Genomic DNA, 26770 nt, shown 5'->3' on the forward strand with positions numbered 1-26770 from the left:
GTTCAGGATAGACTGAACTAAAGACAGTCTATCCCCCAGCCAGTCCTGTCATAAGAACATAAGAACAGCCCTGCTGGATCAGGCCCAAGGCCTATCTAGTCCAGTATCCTGTTTCAAACAGTGGCTCACCAGATGCCTCTGGGAAGCCCACAGGAAGAGGTATGGGTATGTGCATGCCCTCTCTCCTTCTGTTGTTCCCCTGCAACTGGTATTCAGAGGCATCATGCCTCTGTCTGGAGGTAGCCTATAGCCCTCAAATTAGTAGCCATTGATAGACCCATTCTCCATGCATTTCTCTACGTCCCTTTTAAAGCCATCCAAACTGGTGGCCCTCACCACATCCCATGGCAAAGAATTCCATAGATTAATTATGTGCTGTGTAAAAAAATACTTCCTCTTGTTGGTCCTAAATTTCCCAGCCATCAGTTTCATGGGATTATCTCTGGTTGTAGTTTGAGAAAGGGAGAAAAATTTTGTCCACTCTCTCTACTCCATAATTTTATACACCTCAATCATGTCTCCCCTCTTTTCCAAACTAAACAGCACCAGATGCTGTAGCCTAGCCTTATAAGGAAGGTGTTCCAGGCCCCTGATCATCTTGGTTGCCCTCTTCTGCACCTTTTCCAGTTCTACAATATCCTTCTTAATATATGGCAACCAGAATGTACACGGTGCTCCAGATGCGGCTACACCATAGATTTGTATCAGGACATTCTAATATTAGCATTTTTATTTTAAATCCCTTTCCTAATTATTCCTAGCATGGAATTGGCCTTTTCCACTGCTGCCGTACACTGAGTCGACACTTTCAAGGAGCTGTCCACCACGACCCCAAGATCTCTCTCCTGTTCAGTCACTGACAGTCACTGTTCTTCCTGACAAGGCATGTCAGACCAAATCCTCATATTGATACTACCTGAAATATTATAACATTGAGATATTCTCTGTCTGGCAACATACAGTGCCAAATTCTTCACTCATCTAAATTCCCTCTTGTGCTGCAAGCCTCTCTTGCCCTCCAGCTGTGGAGATAAACATATCAATGGCATTTGCATCCCTAAAATAACATATGGTGGATCTCTTCTATTTAGAAAATAGCTTTCGCATTATGCTGGTTGCTACCATATAGGATCAGTTCCATTTACTATGAGTCCATACAATAGACTTCTATTCCATACAACAGACCTCCTCAATAGAAAAGGAAGAGGAAACTTCTATAAAATGAGAAGTTTGGTGAAAAGAAAACTAAAAGGGAAAATCAGAAGAGACACTTCGCTCCAGAATGCATGGTGTTTATTTAAAACCACAATAACAGAAGTCCAATTAGAATGTATACCAAAAAGGAGGAAAGGAACCACCAAGTCCGGTAGGATGCCAGCATGACTAACAAGTAAAGTCAAGGAAGCTATAAAGGGGAAGAAGAACTCCTTCAGAGGAAGGCCTGCCCAAATGAAGAGAACAGAAAGGACCACCAACTCTGACAAAAGAAATGCAAGGTGTCAGTATCTGGCCTGCTCTAAATCATCTGCCTCAACCGTTTCTTGGAAACTGACAGCCAGGCTCTGCTCCTCAGATACCCTGGCATCGGCTGGATAGTTGACAGCTTCCCCTTCCTCCTCACTGTCTGAGATCGAGGGCGTGACACAAGGTGACAATAACGGAGGCAAAAAGAGAGATTGTGGAAAATTTAGCTAAAAGCATCAAGGTAATTTTTTTTAAAACCACTTTCTTTAAATACATAGTAGCAGGAAACCTGCCAGGGAGGTGGTTGGTCTGTTAGATGATGAACGAGTGAAAGGGATTATTAAGGAGGATATGGAGACTGAAGAGAAGCTAAATGATGATGATAAGAGATGGTGATGAGAGATGACGTTCTAAACTTTCTGGAAAAATTAAAAATTAGCAAATCACCAGCATGGGATAAGGGGACAGGTTCATATGTGGATTGGTAATTGGTTGAAAGACATGAAACAGAGGATAGGTATTAATGGACAGTCCTTTAAATGGAGGGAAGTGAGAAGTGAGGTACCCCGACTTCCAGGGATCTGTATTGGGACCAGTGCTTTTTAATGTATTCATAAATTATCTAGAAGTTGGAGTAAGCAGCAAGGTGGCTAGATTTTCAGATTTATTATTTATTTAATGCATTTATATCCCACCAAAAACCCATGTCTCTGGATAGCTCTAACACCAAAATTTACGGTAGTGAAATCCAAAACAGATTGTGAGGGGCTATAAAAAGATCTCTCCAAACTGGGGGAAAGGGTGATAAAATGTGTTATTGTGTTATTGTACACCGCCCAGAGCCTCTGGATTGGGCGGTTTATAAATGTAATGAATAATAATAATAAACAATAAAATGGCAAGTGTGGTTCAATGTAAGCAAGTGTAAAGTGATGCATATTAGGGCAAAAAAACCCAACTTCACAGATACACTGATGTGATCTGAGCTGTTGGTGACTGACCAGGGAAAGAGATCTTGGGGTTAAGAACACAAAAATAGCTCTGCTGGATCAGGCCCCAGGCCCATCTAGTCCAGCATCCTGTTTCACACAGTGGCCCACCAGATGCCAATGGAAGCCACGGGCAGGAGTTGAGGGCATGCCCTCTCTCCTGCTGTTACTCCCCTGAAACTGGTACTCAGAGGCATCCTGCCTTTGAGGCTAGAGGAGCCCTCCAACTATTATATAATTGTGATGGACAGCTCGTTGAAAGTGTCCACACAATGTGTGGCAGCTGTGAAAAAGGCCAGTTCCATGCTAGAGATTATTAGGAAGGGGATTGAAAATAAAACTACGAATACTGTATTGCCCTTATACAAATCTATGGTGCAGCCACATTTGGAGTACTGTGTACAGTTCTGGTCACCATACCTCAAAAAGGACATTATAGAACTGGACGACACGACAGCGATCTATAAAATTATGCATGGTGTGGAGAGAGAAAATTTTTTCTCCCTTTCACATAACACTAGAACCAAGGGTCAGCCCATGAAACTAATTGCCAAAAAATTTAGGACCAAAAAACGGAAGTACTTTTTCACACAACACATAATTAATCTATGGAATTCTCTGCCACAAGATGTGGTGACAGCCACCAGCTTGGATGGCTTTAAAAAGGGCTTAGATAAATTCATGGAGGGCAAGTCTATCAATGACTACTAATATGAGGACTATAGGCCACCTCCAGCCTAAGTGGCAAGATGCCTCTTAATACCAGTTGCAGGGAAGCAACAGCAGGAGAGAGGGTATAACCTCAGCTCTTGGCTGTGGGCTTCCCAGAGGCATCTGGTGGACCAGTGTGTGAAATAGGATACTGGACTAGATAGGCCTTGGGCTTAATCCAGCGGGGCTGTTCTTAAGACACTCACAGTTGAAAACTGCATGCTATTTGCTTAGCATTGACTGCATTAAGCACAATTTGGGGAACTAAAGGGGTGGGTAGGATTTGTGTTCCTTGGCTGATAAGGAAGAGATTAATGGCAGTGCTTGTCCAAAGCCAGCTTTTGCATTTTGGTTGCAGAATAAATCAGCAATGATGAGATCAGCAAAAACTGAAAGATATGCAGATTGTTTAGGAAATAAATAAATCAATCATCAATCAGTTCAGGATACTGGCACATGGAAAACTTTATCTACCTTAACCTTGACAATCCCTGGTTTTTAATTCAATTACTATTTAATAATGTAGAAGTCTGCTTTTCCTTTCATCCTGATGAAGAGTTAATGCCACTGAAGGCACTGGAGCCATCCTCATGTGGGGGAATACGGAACAAGTAAAGCAATCTATCATACTTCGGACACATTACGCAAAAACCCAGCTCCCTTGAGAAGTCCGTAATAGTGGGGAAAGTTGAAGGAAAGAGAAGAAGAGGACGACCAGAAGCAAGGTGGATGGACTCGATTACGACAGCAATGAATGCACCACTGAGAAACCTTAAAGGCCAAGTTGAAGACAGATCATCCTGGAGAGAATCTAGCTATGTGGTTGCTAAGAGTCTACACCAGCTTGACGGCATTTAATCAATCAAAGCATTCATGTGACTGCTGCATATATATCATCTGCAACTATCTGGGGACAACAGAATCCCAAGACATTGTTATGGTTAATCTCACTAAAAATGCAGGCATATCATTGCTCTTCGTGCAGGGCCAGAAAGCAGCATCAAGGAAGGAAGGAAGAAGAAAAATCCTGACCCTTTGCTAACTTTGAAAATGCTATGTACACACTTTGTTCATCTCTTGATTGTCACAATTGTTCCCCTACCCCATCCCTTTTAGAATCATATTTTCTTCTTAGGGAAAATGGTGCATGGACTGAATGCATATGCTTACCAAGGCTGCCAGCAGCACCTATAGAAAAGGCAAGAAACAGCCATCATAGCTGAAAGTGCAGTTGCAATGTTAACCACAGAGACAGGCACCTTCCAAAATGGTCCAGATAATACCTGTCATTGGACTGTGCTAGAAAGAAGATTTCCAAGTTGCACGGGAGTCTTTCAGCCCAAAGAACAGCCTGACCCTCCCTGCTGCACCAGGAATAGAAACCTCCAGGAGCAGCGATCAGTGGAAAGCGGTGCACCAACAGACCGCACATTTAAAGATACAGTTCTAAGATTAAAAATATGAGTTTCCCATTGATTCTGCTTTGCTCATCCTAACTTTGTTTCCTTGTAGTATGACTCCTTACAATCTAAGTAAAAATTGTTTTAAACCTAACCCCTAACCTTATTTCCTGTTAGAAAGTGAACGTGCTTTTAAAAAAGTAATGAAATGAACCATTTTGGATCATTTCCCTCAGGTTCCAAAAGACGCATCAGCAATCCCATCAGCAATGGTAAATCAGCACATTTTCCAGCGGAAAGAAAGAAAGATCATCTGGCAGGAAGTTGAAAAACGAGCACACTGGTGCAGCGTATTTCTTAAATGCCGCGGGAGTTAGGATTATTTTACCTCGAATCTATTTAGGCTTGAGCTCTTGGAGCGAGACTTCTTGCGGAGATACACCGAGAAGAACCTGCGCACTGTGAACTTCTTCATATTCATTTCCATCGCCCCGTTCCGAAGGGCAGTGCACAGCAAAGGCGGAGCCGCAGTGGCTGAGCGAGGCTAGGACATTCCGCTAGTCTCCAATGTTAAATCCATCCGAACCCGAAGCGGGGAGGGCGCGTCTCCTGGGCACGGCAAGGTGGCTCCCCTTTTGCATTCATCCAGCGGAGAGAGCTAAACGCGGCGGCGGCGGCAGCCCGAGAGCCAGCCTCGATCCCTGTGGCACGCGACTTGCTGCCCGGAAAAGAAGCGGTCGGCTCCCTCGCCGGTGTTTACATTGCACTGCTGCAAGCAAGCCCAACTCTCTCCCTCTCCACCCTCTCGCTGTCCCTCCCTCGCCTTAGGTCCTACTACGTCCAATCGGAGTCGGCTTTCCTTGCCTGCATAATCAGCGCCAGTACATGACAGCTCTCAACTCCCAGCCCTGCAGATTGGAGATAAATATTAGATGTGCAAATTACTTATACTCCCACCTCTTGGTAGCTTGTCTTTGTCAATTTCCTGGCTCCGGGATCGCACGAGGGAAATGAGCGCCCTGCTGCACTTCTGCTTTCTACGGCACCGAGAAAGCTATAATTATCCTGGTCCGATTGGGGAAGAGATCAGCTCTCAACAAAGGCGATTCTCCTGGGAGTCTCTCCTGCCAGTCACTCACACTAGGCCACTGCAAAAGCATGTTGCTTCCCAAATCTTTACCTCTTGCTGCCACTGTGAATATTTTTTCTTCTTTATTACTTTTCTAGAGTTCACATTTCTTCCCCCACCCCCGACTACAGACATTTAAGTACAGTTGCAGAGTCAGGGTCTTACAGTACTGAATAAATTAATTCATACTAGTTCAGATCTTTGGTAATATGAAGCATTAGAATAGAATCTGTCTGCTCCCTATATTTATTTATAGTTCAATTTTTATACCACCATAGGAACATAGGAAGCTGCCACATACTGAATCTGACCAGTGGTCTATCCAGCTCAGTATTGTCAACACAGACTGGCAGCGGCTTCTCCAAGGTTGCAGGCAGGAATCTCTCTCAGCCCTGTCTTGGAGAAACCAGAGAGGGAACTTGAAACCTTCTGCTCTTCCCAGATCAACTCCATCCCCTGAGGGGAATATCTTACAGTGCTCACAGCCAACCATTCAAATGCCCATTCAAATGCCACCATTGCTCACATGCAGTCTCCCATTCAAATGCAACCAGGGCAGACTCTACTTAGCTAACAGGACAAATCATGCTTGCTACCACAAGACCAGCTCTCCTTTCCTCATCTTTCATAATGCATCTCAAGACAGTTTATAAAAGTTAAAATACAATAGCTTTTCTGTAAAAGTTACATTTAGGAACATAGAAAGCTGCCATATACTGAGTCAGACCATTGGTCTATCTAGCTCAGTATTGTCTACAGACTGGCAGCAGCTTCTCCAAGGTTGCAGGCAGAAATCTCTCTCAGTCCTATCTTAGAGGGCAACGTACTGTATGCTTTGGTAGTTTGTTGGTTCAATAAAAAAATCTTGTCCTATCTTAGAGATGCTGCCAGGGAGGGAACTTGGAACCTAGATGCTCTTCCCAGAGCAGCTCCATCCCCTGAGGGGAATACCATTCCGTACTCATATGCAACCATTCAAATGCCCATTCAAATGCAACCAAGGCGGACCCTGCTTAGCTAGGGGGACAAGTCATGCTTGCTACAGCAAGACCAGCCCTCCTCCTCCTCCTCCTCCTTTAAAATCTTGAAATCAATTAAACATTAAAACCATAACCCCCCCCCAAACCCCTAATTAAAAAGAAACAGAAGCAAGAAAGCTGGTAAACCTGGCAGCCTCTGGGAGGTAAAAGCCTGAGTAAATGAAAAGGTCTTCAGTTGTTTTTTAAAAGCATCCAGAGATGTCACAGAGTGAACGTTCACTGGGAGAGCATTCCAGAGTCTGGGGGCAACAGAGAAGGGTATATATCTAGCAGTGATATACACACAAAAGATCACACCTCAGGATTCCCCAATAACCTACACCCACCCCCCTCCGGTTTATTAGAATCCCTGCTTTTTCAGCTACAGGTATCCAATGAAAGAAGAAAGGGGGGTGGTTTCCAGCATCCCCTCCTACTTCTTAACTACCCTGATAGGGCATTTTGAAAATGAAAAGGAGTGCCTAAGTCAGGTTTAATATTTCCAGACTATTCCCCTAGGATAAGGTTGCCAACCTGCCAGGACTGGCTTGGAGTCTCCAGGAATCTGAACCAATCTGCAGGTCCCTGCTGAAAACAATCCTGGAGATTTTAATGATATGATATGGTGGAAAACATTGCAACAAAAATATTGGGCAGCGGAAGGATCTCCAGAAACAACTTCAGCCTTCAGATAGAGGGCAGCCCTTGGCTATGGTGCCTGGAAGGAGGAATCCAACCTCTGTTTGCAGTAGACAAATGTCCAGAATAGAGAATTCCTATGAAAGGGCACCACTTAGGGAGAGTGAGGCATGCAAACGACATCCATTCTCAGAACCATGAAAGATCTGGATGGTGAAGCTTTGAACTAAGGAGTGTATTTCAATAACTAATTACTACTAATATGATCAAATGGTTAATATTACCATAATAGATTATCCCTACCAATGGTTATTGTCAGTGATGGTTGCTCAAATGGCCATTCTCATCACATGGATGGCCTGAGAGCATGTGATACACTCACCTTGTTGAAGCTAAACAGGTTAAGGTCTGGTCAATGCATAAATGGGTGTTTGCTTGAGAGCTCATCGTGAGTTCCATGGTTGGGGAAAAAAATTGAGATCGTGTAATAAATAAATACATATGGGGACTTTATCTTCGGGACAATATTTTTTAATAATATAAGGCAACCATTTTACAATCATATCAACAAGTATACTAAAAGCCTATGCTAGCAATTTTTCATGGCAATTTTTTTTTAACCATAGCGGGGGTGGGGGGAAATCTCCCTAGGGCTCTCTAATGTAAGTGCAATTCAAAAAGTGCCAAAGTATTTTCCAATTTTGTCCTATGAAACACCTTCTAGCACTTCCCTTTTGCTTTTCCCACCTTCCCTCGTAGCCTTCCTCCCACACTGAAATGGAATCTCTCCCATGACTTATTCATTACTCATCTGGGATGGTCTGGGTCCTGGATGGCAATGTTGCCCTTAAGATATTTCTCAGCTGCTAATACCACTACCAGTGTGTCAGCTCTCCTCCTTAAGGAGGAGAACATTATGTGAGATTCATTAATGCATATTAGGTCTGTAGGTCATTATAAGTTTAGCTCTCTGCTGTCTCAGTCTAGTCTACTGGCTGTCTGGCCAAAAACATTTTGCAACCCAGTCATAAATATATGGAAAGGCTGAAAAAAGTGTCCATGTTATAAAACTGCATCATAGTCTTTCTTTCTCATTATATCTCGGGACTAAATAGAATGTGCACCTGGAAGTTTTCCACACCCAGTTTTTAGTTCACATCTCCTCCAGAATGGAGGTGTGCATTCACATATCGGCCAAATTTACCCCAAAGTCCCTACGAGCTATCAGGAAGCCTTTCACACACACTTCGGGGTTTTCATCCTATGTTGGAGTGTAGCCCAAATTATACTGGGGTAAAATATTCCACTTTTTGTGTCAGTTTTTTGGGCAACTTTGAACTCATATTAAAGCCTCACAGAAAACCCGTGGGAAAGCCTGCTGTCTGGGAAAGCTCCTGGAAACAGTCCTGAGATGTCTTTAGTATTTTCTTGGATTGTTTCATCTTAGAGCATGTGCTGGGGGCTTGGAGAAGGCCTGGATGCCACATGTGCTCTTCTCGTGACCATCCAGTCTAGTTAAATCCTGCCAGGAGATACAAGCTTCAGTGCTGAGATTGTAGCTTGCCTTTCTGCAGATAGGAAGGATGCCACTGCCTCTGATCCCACAGTCAGTGTCAATTATTTTTGAAAGTTTGATCTGGAAAACCTCATGTGATTTGTAAGTGGATAAGAACATTGTGACTTTAAACACTTGCTCATACTAGAGGATACCTTCACATCTCAGCAAAAGGCTTTCATAGACCTTATTCTTCAAATAAAAATGCACACAGTGCGTATGTGATAGCCTTTCTTCTAGAATAGGACAGGCAGGACTTTAGAACAGGTAGGACTTCAGCTGTGTTCCTAATCTGGTGGTCAACATAACAGGGCAAGCAATGAAGCAGAGGTCAATTTTTTTAAAAAACTAAACTAAAAGCAACTGCAGCACTTAATTTTATTGGAGAACTAGTGTGGGGAAATTTGCCTGTGTGAGAAATATGAGGGTAAAAAGCACCACAGACAAGTCCTGATCTTGTTGGGATAGAAGGCTCCTACAATAGCCTTACACAGGAGATGGCAGGAAGAAGATTCACCATGTCATGTCATTAAAATCCTGCAGCTCACTTTTACCTCCCCATAGGCAACATGAGCCGCTCTTTGAGAGAGACTCATGCCATACTGACTCCTCTTTACAACTCCATGTCCTTCCTGTTCCCTTGCAACTCCCACAACTCCCTGGAAGTAGTGAAGGCATTTCCAGGAAGTGGGACATCAGAGCAATGTGAGTGAGTGTCACTATGAAACACCCATGCAGTTCTAAAGATACCAGGGGCTGCTCCATTAACCCATGTGCATCTGCTGATATTCTGCCATGACCTTTGGTGAGAAAAGGACTAACTCTTGAAAAGAAGCAAGGAAGCAAACTGTCTGCACAAAGTCATAACTGAATACTGTGTTTTTGAGATACACTATACAGTATTTAAATTCAGGGCAAATATGGTGTAGTGCTCAAGGCTACAATCCTACGCACACTTACCTGAGAGTATATCTCACTGAATCCCATGGGATTTACTTCAAAGTACACTTATGTAGATTTGTGCTGCAAGAAGTTCTAGACTAAAATCCCTCCTCTGCCACAAACTCATTAGGCAGTCTTAGGCAAATTAACTAACTAAGTTTCAGCGCCTCTCCCCACTGCCCTTATCTGCAATATGGGGATAATATGCTACTGGCTTACTTTTTTCTAAGTATGATTGAAATAGTGATTAGGGAGTGCTTTGAACACTCTATAAAGTGCTCTGCGTATGCTTGTTTTTAAAACAAAAGAAGGCATGGTTTTGTACACAACTTCACATCTGTAAGTCTAATGTCAGATGTTGCTGACGTTACTCAGCTGAACCTATGGACTCAGGATGGCAATCAAATTTTTTCTCATAAAGACTGAACCAACAGTTTAAGTTAAGCTAGACAGCACCCAATTTCCTCAGTGACTCCCAGTCAATCAATCAATCTTTATTACAGTCAATGACCAGCAAAATCAACAACATTAACCATTAAATCAGTGACTCCAATAAAAAGGTACAAGCCAAGAAATAAATTAAATTGGAAATTGCCCTGCTGTATTTATAAATGTACGACTGTCAGATCAATTTACAGTGTGAAAAACTGAGATTAGACATTCGTGATAGTAAATAATTAATTGACTCCCCTTGGATGAGCCTTTCCGGCTGCAGAAGATGGAAGCAAAAACAATAAAATCATTATGCACAAGGTGAGATGTGATGATAATGATGATGAGAACCACCACCACCACCTCTAGGGCTCAGTGACATGCTAACATATAGCATATTCAAATATTTCTGGGGCTGCCGCTGACTATATATTATGTTAAAATATATGTAAGAGATAATAAAGGCATTCACACAAGCAGCCCTGCCCCTACCCAGGCTGCTCGTGCCAGGATCAGTCCCAATCTTGGCACTGCCTCACCAGGTACCCTGGGTATTTTTACCCAGGCTGAAAGTGAGGTTGAAGGGCACACACACACACACACACACACGGCATGCCCTCCACCCTCACTGCCAGATTGAGTGGGCAGTCATGTAAACAATAGAGGCTGGAGAAAGGAGTGACCCATCCTCTAGGACAGGCTTCCCCAAACTGCGGCCCTCCAGATGTTGCTGAACTACAACTCCCAGCATCCCTGGCCACAACTTATTTTGGCTGGGTATGCTGGGAGTTGTAGTTCAGCAACATCTGGAGGGCCGCAGTTTGGGGAAACCTGCTCTAGGATTTCCCTAATGCACTGCATTCATAATGCATTATGGGATATCTGGAGGCCAGGCATCCTTCCCCTGACCTGAGGATCAGCACACTGCTCGCTACAGCGCCCATCATGTGGATTTGCAAGCAGTGATGCCCATAGACACCCTGTGGTTGTGTTGGGGGAAGATAGGTAAGCCTTCTCTCCAGCCCTTCCCAACCCCAGTATAATGGTCGTATGTACAATATTTTGAAACTCAGGGTTGGGGTGCATGGGACTGCAGGGAGGCAATTTGGAATTAAAAAAGTGATGAGTGGGAAAGGGTTAAGCATCTCATCCCCCGCTGCTTCTCCATTCCAAGTTTTCTGCTCCTGAAATTGCTTTTCTTTTCTTTTAAAAAGATTTTTAATGGTGTTAGGGCTCTCTCACATATTTTTGTACTTAATATGTGTCTAATATGTAGGTAATCCTTCAGGCCATGACAATTCCCTATTAACCCCTCCCCCCCCCTTTTTAATTGGAATGGAATCCTGAGCAAATTATCATAGGATTCATTTAGTTGTACAGCATATAAAATAAATTAATATAGACTTTTGTATAAACAAATTTACTACAGAACAGCCTGATTCTTGCTGAAGGTCCTTGATTACAAATGATTAGGATTTGTGGAAATCAACCATTGTGAGCACCTGTGCACCTGAATCTAGGACATTGTGCTCAGCAGTAAAGCACCAACAGTACAGAGTGAAGAATGAGGCCTTCCCCAAGATTATGCAACAGACGGCAATTTACTGAGGAATCCAAGGACCATACTGATCACTGCAGACCAATGAGCTGTATCCATCACTTAACTCCAATGCACATTAATTTAGGCCAACCTGGCATGATAAGCCCTGGAGAGCTTACTCAGCGCTCCTCCATTACATCAGTGTTCTGTTCTTAATGGGAAATATTTGGGGCAGTCTCTAAGTGGGGGCCATAGTGTTTAAATCAGCTTTGAGCCAATCCTTGTGTCAAAACATTATCATCCACCTCTAAAGGCTACTTCTGCGCTGTGGTTGCCTGCTTATTTTATGGGCATCAGCTACTTCTATGATAGTATACCTAGATAATATCATGAATGCAGTGAATGATAAATTTAATAGCTACCCTGTAGGTTATATTCAGGCTATATGAATGAGTGACACAGTGCGTAAGTCATTTGCTTTGGGTGGGTTGTAGTGTACGACAAAATTCTCCCTCTGCTTCCTTTTGCTTTTGATGTTGTCAAAGACCCTAAGTTACACACACACATACACACACACACAGAGAGAGCACTAATTCTGCAGTGAAACACCTTGTTCCTAAAACTGTGAACAGTGCCGTCCTTTGTGGCGTGCAGGGCTCAGGATGAAGGGACCCGCCCCCTGCATCTGATGTGAGACACATCAAGGGGCGTGGCCTCGCTCTGAAATGGGGCCACAGGCCCCATTTCAGAGCAAATTCTGGCCATGCTGTGAGCGCAGCACTGCCGGTATTTGCGCTGAAATGGAGCGTGCAGCCCCATTTCAGAGCAAAGCTGTGCCCCCTGCATCAGGTGAAGGGGGCACAGGACTTGCTTTCCCCCCTCCCCAAGGCAAGCACACATGGTGGTGGCAGTCCGCCACACTGGCCGCCACACGCGCCGTCACCAGGAGCCAAGCGAGACTGCCCACTGCTCGCTGGCACAGCGGAGCCCCTCCAAACATGGGGCCCGGGGCTTCCAACCCGGTCGCCCTGCCCTAAGGTCAGGCCTAACTGTGAATGCCCAGCTAGAAGAGACAGCTCGCCCACGAGGCAAGGTGAGGCAATGTCCTCAGGCGGTGTTGTGCAGCAAGTGTGAGCATCCTGTTATCTCGCCTGCCTGCCACTGCTGCCATGGTTCCAGGGCTCCTCACACCCTCTCTTTCTGTTCTCTCCCTCCTTGTGCCCAGCCTAGCCCAGCCCCCTGAAGCTGACACCAGAGTGGAAATCAGCCCCTCCCCCTCACCTATGCTGCCAAAAAATGGAGCAGGAAAAGTGTACATGCCACTTGGTAGAAAGTATGGAGGGAAGAAGGAGAAAGCGAGCCAGCTAGTGAAGCAGCAGCAACAGACAGAGGCCACCGCTCCATGCTAGAAGCCCTGTTTTTCTTGCCTCCTTCACCAGTGCTGATATTCAGTTTTAAACTCTGGGGTACCCAGAAGGTAAGGAAGCCAGGAGATGGGGAAGGGCAGCATAGATGAGAGACGCGGTGCTGGCCCTGTCCTCTGATGCTGAAGTCAGCATCAGGGATGGGGCCAGCATCAGGGGACAGGGCCAGTGGCTTCTTGGCATCACCTTCAGCAGTGGTAGCCCTTGAGCTGGTGCTACTAGCAAGGCACTCAAGCAGCAAGCCTAACACCAAAAACAATTTTTCTGGCAAAGACCAACTCTCTGACATGAGTGATGGTAGGGCTTGCATTAGCATGGATTGCAATACAAAACCAGTCATGTTTAATGCCCAGGCCTTTCTGTTCAAAGGAGAATGGTAGTCACAGGTAAAGGTAAAGTGTGCCGTCAAGTCAATTTTGACTCCTGGCGCCCACAGAGCCCTGTGGTTTTCTTTGGTAGAATACAGGAAGTGTTTACCATTGCATCCTCCCATGCAGTTTGAGATTATGCCTTTCAGCATCTTCCTATATCGCTGCTGCCCAATGTAATACCAGCGGGGATTCAAACTGGCAACCTTCTGCTTGTTAGTCAAACATTTCCCCACTGCGCCACAGAGAACCTTCTTATTCTCAAGTTCTAACAGGGACTAAAGGATTAACATACATTTCAGGTAAGTGTTCAGTGCCGTTCTGGCCACTGTAATGGGAAAGAGAAATCTGCTGCACGTTATTTTTATTTAAAATATTTCTATACTGCCCAAAACTTGCATCTCTGGGCGGTTTACAATTATAAAATCATTGAAAACCTTAAATCGATTAACAATTAAAATCATTTAAAAGATTAAAAACATATAAAATACACTATGAAAATTATTTAAAACTATAAATCTAATTAAAAGTCTGGATAAATAAATGTGTCTTCAATGCCTTTTTAAAAGTTGCCAGAGGGGAAGACTCTTATTTCAACAGGGAGCACTTTCCAAAGTCCAGGGGCTGTAACGGAGAAGGCCCATTCCCGAGTAGCCACCAGACGAGTTGGCGGAAGCCACAGGCGAACCACTCCAATGATCTTACCAGGCAGTGGGGCTCATGGAGAAGAAGATGTTATCTTAAATACCCAGGGCCTAAGCTGTTTAGCAGGACCAGCAACTTGTATTTTGCCCGGAAACGTATCAGTAGCCGCAATTACTTCGTCACAGGACTAATATGGGCTCTCCTAGATGACACAGAGACCAACCTGGCTGCTGCGTTCTGAACCAACTGCAGTTTCTGGATTACGTACAAAGGCAGCCCCACATAGAGCACATTGTAGTAATCCAGCCTAGAGGTGACCAGCATATGTACCACTGTTTTGAGGTCAACCATCTCAAGAAACAGATGCAGCTGGCATTTTAGCCAAAGCTGATAAAAAGCACCTCTGGCCACCACCTCACCTGGGACACCAGGGAGAGGTTCGGATCCAGAAGGACCCCTAGACATCGTACTTGTTCCTTCTGGGGGAGCATCACCCCAAACCGAAATGGCAGATTGAAATTGTCTCCCAAGTTCTGGCCCCACACAATAAGTACCTCCATCTTACCTGGATTCAGCCGCAGTTTGTTATCCCTCATCCAGCCCATTACTGCCTCCAGGCAGGCATTTAGGGAGGTTATGCCTTCTCCTGATGATGTTGACATGGAGAAATAGATTTGGGTGTCATCAGCATATTGATAACACCCTGCACCAAATCCCCTGAACATCTCTCCCAGCGGTTTCCATGTAGATTTTAAACAATATCAGAGACAATACGGAGCCCTGAGGGACACCATCGGAAAGTTGAGATTTTGAAGAACAGTCTCCAATAGACACCATCTGGAATCTGCCTGTGAGGTAGGAGCAGAATAACTGCAAAGCAGTGCCTCCCACCCCCAATACCCTCAGATGGTCCAGAAAGATACAATGTTCAATAGTATCGAAAGCCTCTGAGAGATCCAAAAGACCAACAGAGTCACACTCCCTCTGTCAGTTCCCAATTGGAGATCATCCATCAGGCCGACCAAGGCAGTCTCCATGACATAGCCCCCTGAAAGCCAGTTTGAAATGGGTCTAGATAATCAGTTTCCTCCAAGGCCAGGACTTGCATCTCCCTAACAAAGAAACCAGAGAAATTCAAATTTACCACTATAGGCAGACAGCTAGCAAATGCTCCAAACCAAGGAACTTCCTCCAGCCCCTCCTTCTTTCCTGTTGCTTCCTTCTTTGATCTTATTGGCTGGAACATCCTGCTAATCAAGCTGTTCCAGCCAGTCTGATCCCTAGAGGGCGCAGGCCTGGCATCGACCACTCCAGGAACTAAAACATAGGTAAAAAAATAAACAGTGCCTAAAGCCACTAGGAAGTGTATTTTTAAACCAGCTCCATGCTTTGGAGGATTTGCTGCCTATATTGGTAAGTTTGAGTTTCTCTGGTAGCTTGTTTGTTGTGTTGTGTTGTGTTTGTCTGGTGGGGGGGGGCACAGCCCCTCCTGCCCTTACTGATGAGCCATCTCTGGATACATCTAAAGCATCAGTATAGTTACAGGCTGATCTGTCTTCTGTTTTTGCAGGTACAAGTGGGACAAAATCAAAGACAATAGTTCCAAAAATAGACAGGATCTTTGATTGATTTGTTTGTACCTGGAATCAAATAAAGATGTTTAAAGGATGTTCTCACCTTTGGAGAATGTCACAACAACATTCATGATCAGAGCTTCCTTGCTTTATGGCTGATGGTCAAGGTTGAAAGCAATCCCAGGAAAAAAACATATTAACAATACAGAAAACATTTTCTCACTCAAAATGTTTGTTTTTACTGAGAATCAGGAAAAACATGGAACTACCATTTGATAGTTACTTACTAAAAAGAATAATTAATGAGTCACTAAAAAACTTGCAGAAGTTTATTTGAAAGGGTTCTGTAAGAATCTGTATAGAATTTACTGACATTTGATATTGTTATTAAGGAACAGGATGATGGAACACAAAACAAAATCCAGATGGGACAAAACCTGGAAAATCTGTAAGTAATTTTAAGAGACTTAGAATTCAAAAAGATCATACTCAGCTAGAGATAACAACCAAAACCAAGGGAAACTCCTCTCCTATTAATGCAATATGGTGTGTACAATGCTATAGAAGTAAGCAGAGGTAAATGTCATTCTATGATAAATTATTAGAAATAACTCTGTCTACTGTTACATTTCCCACCAGTTTTCAGGGGCAGCTTGGCAGTCCACCTAGCACTGCTTCCCCCATGGATGGCCTGTGGAGGAAGGAAGCTGAAATGGGACTACACTGCTTGTTGTCTTCTCTTCCTAACAAAAAAGGTGGAAGACGGCGAGATTTGAAAGAAGGAAAGAATTGGGGTATATGGTTTTAATAGAAAAAGAGAGAAGGGGAAAAGGGGGAAAAGGCAGGAAGTGTTATTTGGTGCTCTGCTTCAGGCAGCAAAATGTAATGGGTCATCACTGGACAGAGGTTCAGTTGGGAGACACCCTATAATCCATGAACCAGCTGGCGTGCTTGGTACCATCTGGGGACAAATCCATTTGTGTGACAAAGTCATAGGAACATAGGAACATAGGAAACTGCCATATACTGAGTCAGACCATTGGTCTATCTAGCTCAGTATTGTCTTCACAGACTGGCAGCAGCTTCTCCAAGGTTGCAGGCAGGAATCTCTCTCAGCCCTATCTTGGAGAAGCCAGGGAGGGAACTTGGAACCTAGATGCTCTTCCCAGAGCGGCTTCATCCCGAGGGGAATATCTTGCAGTGCTCACACATCAAGTCTCCCATTCAGATGCAACCAGGGCAGACCCTGCTTAGCTATGGGGACAAGTCATGCTTGCTACCACAAGACCAGCTCTCCTCTCCCTACACCCCTAGAGCTCTCCTCTACACCCCTAGAGATGTAAAATAGGTGATAGCATTGCCTATTCAGCTTTCAGACTGTTATCCTGCTTTTATTGTCCTGACCATTGGGCCTGTAGTAGTTAAATAGTGTATAGTGATAGTAAGAATTGGAAGGAGGACTAAGCCTCACTTAGAGCAACTAAAAACCCAGGAAGTTCAAATCAAAAGGACCAATCCAGAGGACTGGGAAGGGATTTCTGGCTCAGCCACCAGCAGAAGCTTTAGTCTTAGTCAGTCTGTCCCAGGAGGGCCCTGAGGAAGTAGCGGGCTGAGCTGCTTGAGGCATGGGAAGGCTGCAGCCTGTGAGTAATAAAGACATGTACAGTTAGATGCATGAGGGAAGTTATTTTTCTTTTCTGTATTGCTTGGAATCTGAGTTGCCTAATTTAAACAAAACATTGGACCGGGTCTCACGATCAGTGAGACCCGGTTTGGGGCAGTGAGCAGGGAGGGAGCCCTGGGTGGCTGGATTGGCCGCCCACACAATTGCCGGCTCTGTGACGGAGCCGGTGGAGGCTGGGGGGAGCGGGGGCCGATCGGATGCTGGTGAGACCCCCGGAGCTGGGAGACGGCTTTTCGCCTCCCCTCCGAGGGGTCTCCTCATGAGTTGCTATGGCGTGGAGCCGCGCTGCAGCTACTCATGATCCAATAGCCCGGGTTTGCAGAGTGCTCGCTCCACAAACCTGGGCTAAGGGTTGGCTACTTGAGCGGATTAGCCGCTCAAGAGCCACCTGGCTCGCAGCCGAACCCGGTGGTTCTCACGATTGAAGAAAATCGGGCTAGCCTCCGCTAGCCCGATTTTCTTCAATCGTGTGAATAGCCTCACTCTCTTATAATCTGTTTTATGAAAAGACAATTGTTCTCATTGCATACCTTTTTCTTTAAATTTAATAATAAATCCTTGCATCCTGCATCCTGACCTCCATGCACTGACCTCCAGTGCTTCTCTACAGAGCATATGCAGGCACAGCTTGTACCAGTTGCTTTCAGAAGACACAACCAAGGCCAGAAAACAACAGCCCTCTCCTGCTGTTGTTCCTCACAAAATGGCATTCAGTGGCATTCTTCCTCTGATTATGGTTTGGGTGTGCTGAATGGATATCCAAAATGTCCATGCATATGCACTGGTCTAAAGTGTTTCCTTAGCAGAATAATCTCTTCCTTTGGAGTTTTTTAGGATGACATGTTTGGCCACCAGAATAATCACCTTTTCCTCTCTGTTCTGTTCAGTTATATATATATATATTTCTGTTATTCTGTTAATAAACTATTATGCTATGTATTTTTTTCTACTGTGGTTTTACCTAACCACTGTAGAAAAAGTATAGCATAGCACTTTAGGTTTAGCAAATGGGCAGGAGATTCTAGAAAGGATCATGCCAGTCGAAACCAATCTGGCAGCAAACCTATACCCATTGTACTCCAGCCACCATGATAAACCACAAATCTCCAGTTTCTCTCAGACTTATTCTTTGCTTCAGCAAATATCCAGAGAAGGTTTGCTTCATCATCCAACTAGCTGAAGAAATTGCTTGTAAGGAGTGTAGAGCAGAATATACAATAACCAGATGTTCTGTTTTTGTTGGTCAGTGACTGAAATAAAAATTACTACTATTAAAAAAAAATAACCAGATGTCTGATTACTCTGTCCAGTGTCTATGTAGCATACAAAGAACTGACAACACATAACATTGCATTCTTGACAGTCTCTGATGCTTTTCAAATGAATTAAGTATACCCTTGTAAATTTCACCAGAGGCTCAACAATCCAATTCATACAATGACAAGACAGTGATACATATACTGGTACTAGGCTATATACTTTTAAAAACCAGCCTCATATGTGCACTTCTAGACTCACACTTTATAGTCACTGACACCTAGACCACTGTTGTGCTAGTTAGTCTACACATCTAGACTAGTCTGTGCAAGAGAAGCTATACACACCGTAGAAGTTGTGATGTGTGAAGTTGTAGTGCACTATGATGTTGTGCAACCACGGTGGAAGACCAAGGTTGTGCAACATGTTGCATTGTACAACTTGTCTACCTCTCCTGCTAGTCTGTAACGGACGTTCCTTTTTGTGTGCGATGTCCTAGCCAGAGGAGCTCTTACCCCTGGTCTTCCAGGCCAGGCCACCCAAATCCTCTTTAGTCTGGCCGAGCATGATGATGCTTAATTTGCAGGCTCCCAAATTACCTAAGTGCACCTCTGGTCCTAGCACTAGTGAAATAGCATAAGGCTACTGCAGCGCTAGTCTGGATGTAGAACATTGCTTCTTTCAGCAACAAAAATGCAACATTAATATTGTAGTAACTTATTGTCTCAATATGTAAGACACTGAAAACAATAACTAAATAATAATAATAATAATAATAATAATAATAATAATAATAATAATAAAGAACAGATTTTAGGGGGTCTATGTCATTTCTCCATTACATAGGCCCCCTGAAAGCCAATTTGAAATGGGTCTAGATAATCAGTTTTTCCCAAGACCACCTGGAGCTGGGAGGCCACCACCTTCTCAATCACCTTGCCCAGCCATGGAAGGTTGGAGACAGGCCTGTAGTTGCTTAACTCCAAGGGATCCAAGGCAGGCTGCTTCAGAACTGGTCTAATGATTGCCTCCTTAAGACAAGGAGGCATCCTGCCTTCCTTCAGAGAAGCAGGATGGATTATGGGAGTTCTAGGCCAACATCTGCAGGAGGGCCGAATTTGAGTAGCCCTGACTTACCTTCTCTCCCACTGTATAGAAATTTGTTGTTACCCTTCTCTTATGAAGATGTTCCTGTGTGCTTTATGTTCCCCCATGTGGCTGGTATTTTAATGAATATGCCTTTTCAGCTGTGCTAGCAAGAAGAATACTGCAGGAACATTGCTAACAGGAAACAGTAATCCTGAAGCATGCTTCAACCCAATTTCTAAGCATAGCTCCTTCCTAACCACTAATGCTATATACTCAGTGGTCTATATCAAAATTAAAAGTTGCATATGGTGAATGTTTCCACATGTGTATAGAAGGGAGAGGCAAATTTTGGCGATATTATCTTCTTCTTCTGCAGCTACCTGTGCCTATCAAAAACATGTTTCTGAAGTGTTGCGAATTTCTCAGGAAAATATTTTTGAGAGGCATGGAGGGAAGAAGGATTGATGAAAATCACCCATCTGAGAACACAAAAGTGTTCCCTGTGTCCAGCTTATGGATGCAGGCCAGTGTTGCCTATTAAACTCAAGACCTGCTGGGTTTGCTAACATGTTGTGTGGTTTGCAAAAATCCACTCATTATTGAAAACATATATTTCAATAACTGTTTACATTGGCTGTATTTGCATTTAATGTGGAACCAAGGGTCCAACAGATTTGTGGTTCCGCTCCCCACACACAAGCTGCATTCAACCTCAGGTTGGGGTGGCAAAACTCACTAAAACCTTAGGGTTCAAACTGGGGTTTGGAGAGCTTAGGGTTCAAACTGGGGTTTCGGGTCACTCTCCATGCTGAACCGGAGTTTGGATGGGTGTCCTGCATTCAGACGTACAGGTTTGGCAACCTCTGGTCCCTTCAACTCCTGTTTCACATTACATGAGAATGTGGCCATTGTAACTATCAACAGCAGGCTTTTCATGGGCCTAGAACAAACAATTCTGTGGAACGCAGATGTATTCTCATTCAGTAGAATCTGTTCCAACAAACAGCATTAGTGTTCTGTACTTAGAATCTTAAACTGTAGGGCCAATATCTTTTTCTAGGTATTGCATAGCACCTATTTTTCACTTAGGTACCTAAATAAATAAATAACCCTTTTTAAAAATTTCCCATGTTAATACACTGATCTTATTTCCAAATTAACAAAAGAAACTCAAAAGTAAGGTTATGCAATATTCTTGAATGATGGTTCAAGGAGATATCTTTCTGTTGCTTAATTCATTGCATAAATATAAATTAGAAATTATCAGTTGGCCTTAGAAGAAATGATGAATGTGTCTTTATGTCAACTTACTTTGAATTTTTTTAAAAATAAATTTGTTTACTGGGGTAAACTATTACTGAGTACAGTAATAGGATTGCTAATTGGCCAGGAAAACCGAGTTTTGCATGCTCATGTGTCTTTAGCAAATGAATGTTTTTATAGCATGCAGTGGTGTAGCGAGGGCATAGGTGGCCCATGTTCTGACAGGCAGCCTGTCACAGTGGCAGCATGCTCTCTACCCTGGTGGCAAAAGCATGCTCCCTCTCAAAAAGGTGAGGGCAGGAAAATATCACTTAGCTGGTGACAAACTTAGCCGTTGCTGGTATCCAGAATGCTGCACAGGATGGAGGTGCCTGACCCAGCATCCCACAGTGAGGCTGCTCTGCTCCCCATTGCTCAGTTGGTCTCTGTGAATACATGGAGGCCATTTGAGGGATTAGTATGGCAGATTGGTGCTGTACTAACTCCTCAATTCACCTCCATGCATGCTTGGAGATCAACTGAGCAATTAAATACCCTTTCGGATATTTCCCATCTACAAAGCAAATACTGCTACCATTTCCAGTACAGGATTGCCTTTTCAAGCAGTTATGTGCCTGTGCCTTTAATAACAACTTGATCTACAGATATTAACATGTTATTTGCTAATATCAGGAATAAACAGGAATTTCAAAAGGAATAAAAGCAGTGATAAAGAGGTGACTGAAAAGTGGCTGATTATTTCAGCTCAGGACTGAAATTAAGCACTGTGTACAGATGCAGCATTGACTATATATGAACATGTGCAAAATGATTTTGTGGCTTCTTCTTCACCCACAAAAGGGCAGTTTTCCCCCCTTCTAAGCTACTTATAATTAAAACTGTTTAAGTTAATTTCAAATGGAAGGCTTCCTTTAAAAAAAACACCCCACAAGGAATCTACAAAGATGCAAGACTCTGTAATCCAGAATACATACAAGGATGAACTAAATTTCTGTGCTGCAGTATTTGTTGCACAGCACTAGAGGCTGTTTAAAAAAGTTAGATTTTTTTAATTAAATGGAGGACTTCATTACTCATAAGCAGATAAGAGCTTGGTATGAAAATATCCATGCTGTTCTATTTAGAACACCAGAATCTCTTCTCAACCATCTGTGCATACATTGTAATTAATGAGGTTCTCTGTTGCAAGGTTGCCTGAGAACTGTAACAAGAAGCTACCTCACTTCAGAGGATTCCCTCCCGCCCCAACTGTAATTTATCAATGTTTCCAGAAACATGATTTAACTATAATCCAGCAGAGAATTACAGCATGTCTACTGATGCATGGACCTACCTGGGAGTAAATCTCACTGAAATAAGTGGGAATTACTTATGAATAAAAACACTTAGGCCAGTGCTGGATGATGGTGTTTTGCACTTAAACGGGTGTTCTTCCAAATTGCCCCTCTGTATGCACTACAAAACAGGGTTTTGTAGCACATGTAGATGGATGATTCCAATGAACAACCCTCAAACGTGATTAAATGACATGGCGAAGATCACATTGGCATGTCCTTTAGTGATATCAGGGTAGACACATTCTCACTGAGGACCCGATGAGATTGTATGTAGGCAGCAGCATAGGGAGGCTGGTGGCGGCCCCCTGGCCCCCCCATATCTGACGTCAGGTGCAGGGGCCCAGCTAGCCATGCCACGCGTCTGACGTCAGACATTGGGGATGTGGTCTCCCTCCCAAACGGGGCTGCACGGTCCTGTTTGGAAGGGAAATCGGCCTGTGTTGCGTTGGGTAGCGTGGGCTGGAGTGACTCTCCCTGCCTTAAAGGCAGGGACAGCCATTCCAGATGTGCTGCCAATGCAGCACGGGCCGATTTCTCTCCTAAACGGGTTGCATGGTCCTGTTTGGGAGAGAGAGAGAGATCGGTCCCGATGCGTTGGCAGTGAGACCAGGAGTGGCTCTCCCGGCCTTTAAGGGGCCGATTTCTGCTCCAAACAGGGCCATGCAGCCCCATTTGGGACCGAAATAACGTCAGATGCAGGGGGCGTGTCTGGGGCTACGCTTGCGGCCCCTGATTGGTGGCAGCCTGGATTATTTGAACCCATTCGCCCAATGGTGTCTCCGCCCCTGTATATAGGGGCTGTTGATCATCTGAAACAACCCCGTTATTTCTGTTTAAGAATTCTCCACTGTAGAGATCCATTGACTGAACCTGGGCAAGTCACTAATTGCTGTGCCTTTTGAGATTTTGGGGACCTACATCCTCTACATGATACACAATTGTTTCAAAATGTAGGAACCTAGGAAACGGAATCTAACTGCCTTAATCTGAGTCAGTCTATTGGTCCATCTGGCTCAGTATTGTCTACACTGACCAGCAGTGCCTCTCCAAGGTTTCAGGCAGGAGTCTTTCCTAGCCCTACCTGGAGATCCCAGGGGTTGAATCTGGGACCCTTTGCATGCAAACTGAGCTATGACCACATTCCCATGCATATATCTACTGACATCATCTGTGGCTTTCCTCATGGCTTTTGTCAACTGGAGCCATCTGCTTCCATCCACTTTGCGTCCCTGCTTTCTACTAGTGGTAGTTTTTGAATCTAGTCTTGTTGTCATCCTCAAGACTAGGCCAGTAGGCTTTGGACTCAATGGCTTGCCCACCGAATCCTCAAATTAGGGAGGAAGGTAGGGGGCCTGTAATGGAATGCATAAGCCCCACTCCTGACACACCCTCAAGATTAGCTGAATAATGAGGTTGCTCACGTGAAAGGGGGTGGGGGGGGAGGCTTGTTAAACTCACCCCCCGATGACAATTCCATGTTTCTGGGAGCGAGGGCCACGCTCCCAGACAATCTGCACTGCATGCCTGCTGTGTGGAGCTCTGGAGGCCGAGACAATGCATCCTGGCCTCTGGAGATTCCACAATGCACTGCACGACACATGGGGTACATTGAGGAAATCCCCCAGGAGACTGGCACCTTCTAAACATAGCCCCAGCAAACACACAAGCCTGTAGCCCAGTTTAAGAGAGTGCTTGCTCCCTTAACCTCAGTTAACAGCTGGGCTACAAAGCAGGACTAGGTGGTGCTGCCCCACCAGGATCGGGCCCAGTCCCGGCAGTTCTCACGCACAGTCTAACCCAGGCTGGGCTTCCCTAGTCTGGGTTAGGCTGCGTGTGAGAATAGCCTCAATGCCTGCTATAGCCATCTAAAAACAGTAGCTAATAGGGCCATCACAAAATGGCTTTGTGATGGCCCCTAAAGGGCTTGTACCCTGCCCCCTGCGACTGGAGCTCTGGCCTCACTCACTCATAGGCATGTCCCTATTTTCATATGCAAAATGGCGGAGAGCATGTTTTCCCATTCTTCTCAGCCCTCCCTCCATACATGTGACACCGAGGATGACCTGTGGAGGAAAAATAAACATAGCTTTCAAGCACAGAATGGTAAGCCATGGATCTGAGCCAATAATAGCACCAAAATCTACTGCCATTCATTAGGCAATCACTTATGAGCTATTGTAAAATTTAAACCCAGCAGGAAGTGGTGCACTGTTCGATAGCAATAAAATAATAGTTCATGAATCTGTTGACAGAGAGATTATACTGACTGCCTAAACAAGAAAAGAACAGCACTGTGGTCTGTGGGGTTAAATAAATGCATGAATATAAAAAACTGAATCCTAATTTCCAATAAGCTGTGATTCCTGAGTTACTCGGTACAAATGTATAGTGTACTTTGCTTAAAGAATATGACAACTTAAACATGAATGCAGTATATTTTGCTTTACAGGATTGTCCAGAGAGTTCCAAGTTTATAATAAACTTGGTTGCAGTGTCTGTCGAAATCATGTTTCTGGTTCTTGTGACTCATGAAATGAGTCGCAGGTCCTTCTGATATCTGCTGTCTTCCTCTTCCTCCCTGTGGCCCCATTTGTGAGCAAAGTCCGGCCAGTGCCGCATTTGCAGCACAGCTGGAGCGGCTTTCCCTGCCTTTTAAAGGCAGGGAGAGTCGCTCACCGCCACGCTGCAGATGCGGCACTGGTTTTGCTCGCAAAGGGGTCACACGGCCCAGTTTACGAGCAAAATCTGGCCAGTGCTGTATTCGCAATGTGGCTGGGAGTGACTCTCCCTGCTCCAGTCACATTGCGAACGTGGTGCTGGCCAGATTTTGTTCATAAACGGGGCTGCATGGCCCCATTTGCAAGCAAAATAATGCCCCTGCATCTGACGTCAGATGCAGGTGCGTGGCCACTGGCCATGATGCATGGTCCCTGAGGGGAAGTGGCCCAGGTTCTTCGAACCCATTCGCAAGTGGGCTAACTTGTGAACTGTCTAACTGATTTGGAACAAATTTTGTTTAGTTGTAGGGATAGTGAAGGAAAGTAAGAACATCAGAACATAAGAAAAGCCCTGCTGGATCAGACCCAAGGCTCATCCAGTCCAGCATCCTGTTTCACAACAGTGGCCCACCAGATGCTACTGGGAGCCACAGGCAGGAGTTGAGGGCAGCCTGCCTCTGAGGCTGGAGGTGGCCTATAGTCCTCTGACTAGTAGCTGCTGATAGACCTCTCCTTCATGAAGTTAACCAAATCCCTCTTAAAGCCAACCCAGGTTGTTGGCTGTCACCACATCTTCTGGCAGAGAATTCCACAAGTTGATTATGCATTGTGTGAAAAAGTACTTCCGTTTGTTGGTCCTACATTTCCTGGCAATTAATTTCATGAGATGGCCTCTGGTTCTAGTTCTAGTATTATGTGAGAAGGAGGAAAATTTCTCTCTACTCACTTTCTCCACACCATGCATGATTTTATAGACCTCTATCACGTCTCCCCACATTTGTCTTTTTTTCTAAACTAAAAAGCCCCAGGTATTGTAATCTTGTCTTATAAGGAAGGTGCTCTAGGCCCCTGATTATCTTGGTTGCCCTCTTCTGCACCTTTTCCAGTTCTACAATATCCTTCTTTAGTTGTGGTGACCAGAATTCTACGCAGTACTCCAACTGTGGCCACACCATAGATTTGTATAAGGGCATCATAATATTAGCAATTCTATCCTCATTTACCTTTCTAATGATCCCTAGCATGGAATTGGCCATTTTCACAGCTGCCACACATTGAGTTGATACTTTTAACGAGCTGTCCACCATGATCTCAAGATCCCTCTCCTGGTCAGTCACTGACAGCTCAGATCCCATCTATGTAAACTTGAAGTTAGGGTTTTTCATCCCAATGTGCATCACTTTACACTTGCCAATACTGAACCACATTTGCCATTTTGTCTCCCACTCACCCAGTTTGGAGAGATCCTTTTGCAGCTCCTCACAATTTGTTTTGGATTTCACTGTCCTAAATAGTTTGTTATCATCTGCAAATTTGGCCACCTCGCTGCTTACACCAACTTTTAGATCCCTGGGGGACCTCACTTCTTACTTCCCTCCATTGTGAAAACTCTCCATCTATACCTACCCTCTTGTTTCCTGTCCTCAACCAGTTACCAGTCCACACATGTACTTGTCCCCTTATCCCATGACTGCTAATTTTTCTCAGGAGTCTTTGATGAGGAACTTTGTCGAAAGCTTTTTGGAAGTCCAGGTATACTATGTCAACTCAGTCACCTTTATCCACACACCTGTTGACACACTCAAAGAACT

General features: G+C 44.4%; 1 protein-coding gene across 5 annotated transcripts in view; it reads right to left on the bottom strand.

Annotated features, from left to right (window-relative positions):
- RPS6KA2 (ribosomal protein S6 kinase A2) overlaps window positions 1-26770 on the bottom strand; it is a 308882-nt gene that overhangs the window by 180408 nt on the left and 101704 nt on the right. The window contains exon 1 of one of the 5 annotated variants that reach the window (XM_053296128.1): window positions 4953-5494. The exons of the other annotated variants lie outside the window; for them this stretch is intronic. Coding sequence (XP_053152103.1) covers window positions 4953-5051 — 99 coding nt within the window. The 5' untranslated portion in view covers window positions 5052-5494. Of the gene's footprint in view, window positions 1-4952; window positions 5495-26770 lie in introns of those variants that run through there. 5 annotated transcript variants of the gene reach the window in all.

Source organism: Hemicordylus capensis, chromosome 1, assembly GCF_027244095.1.
Source record: "Hemicordylus capensis ecotype Gifberg chromosome 1, rHemCap1.1.pri, whole genome shotgun sequence".
NCBI lineage: Eukaryota > Metazoa > Chordata > Lepidosauria > Squamata > Cordylidae > Hemicordylus > Hemicordylus capensis.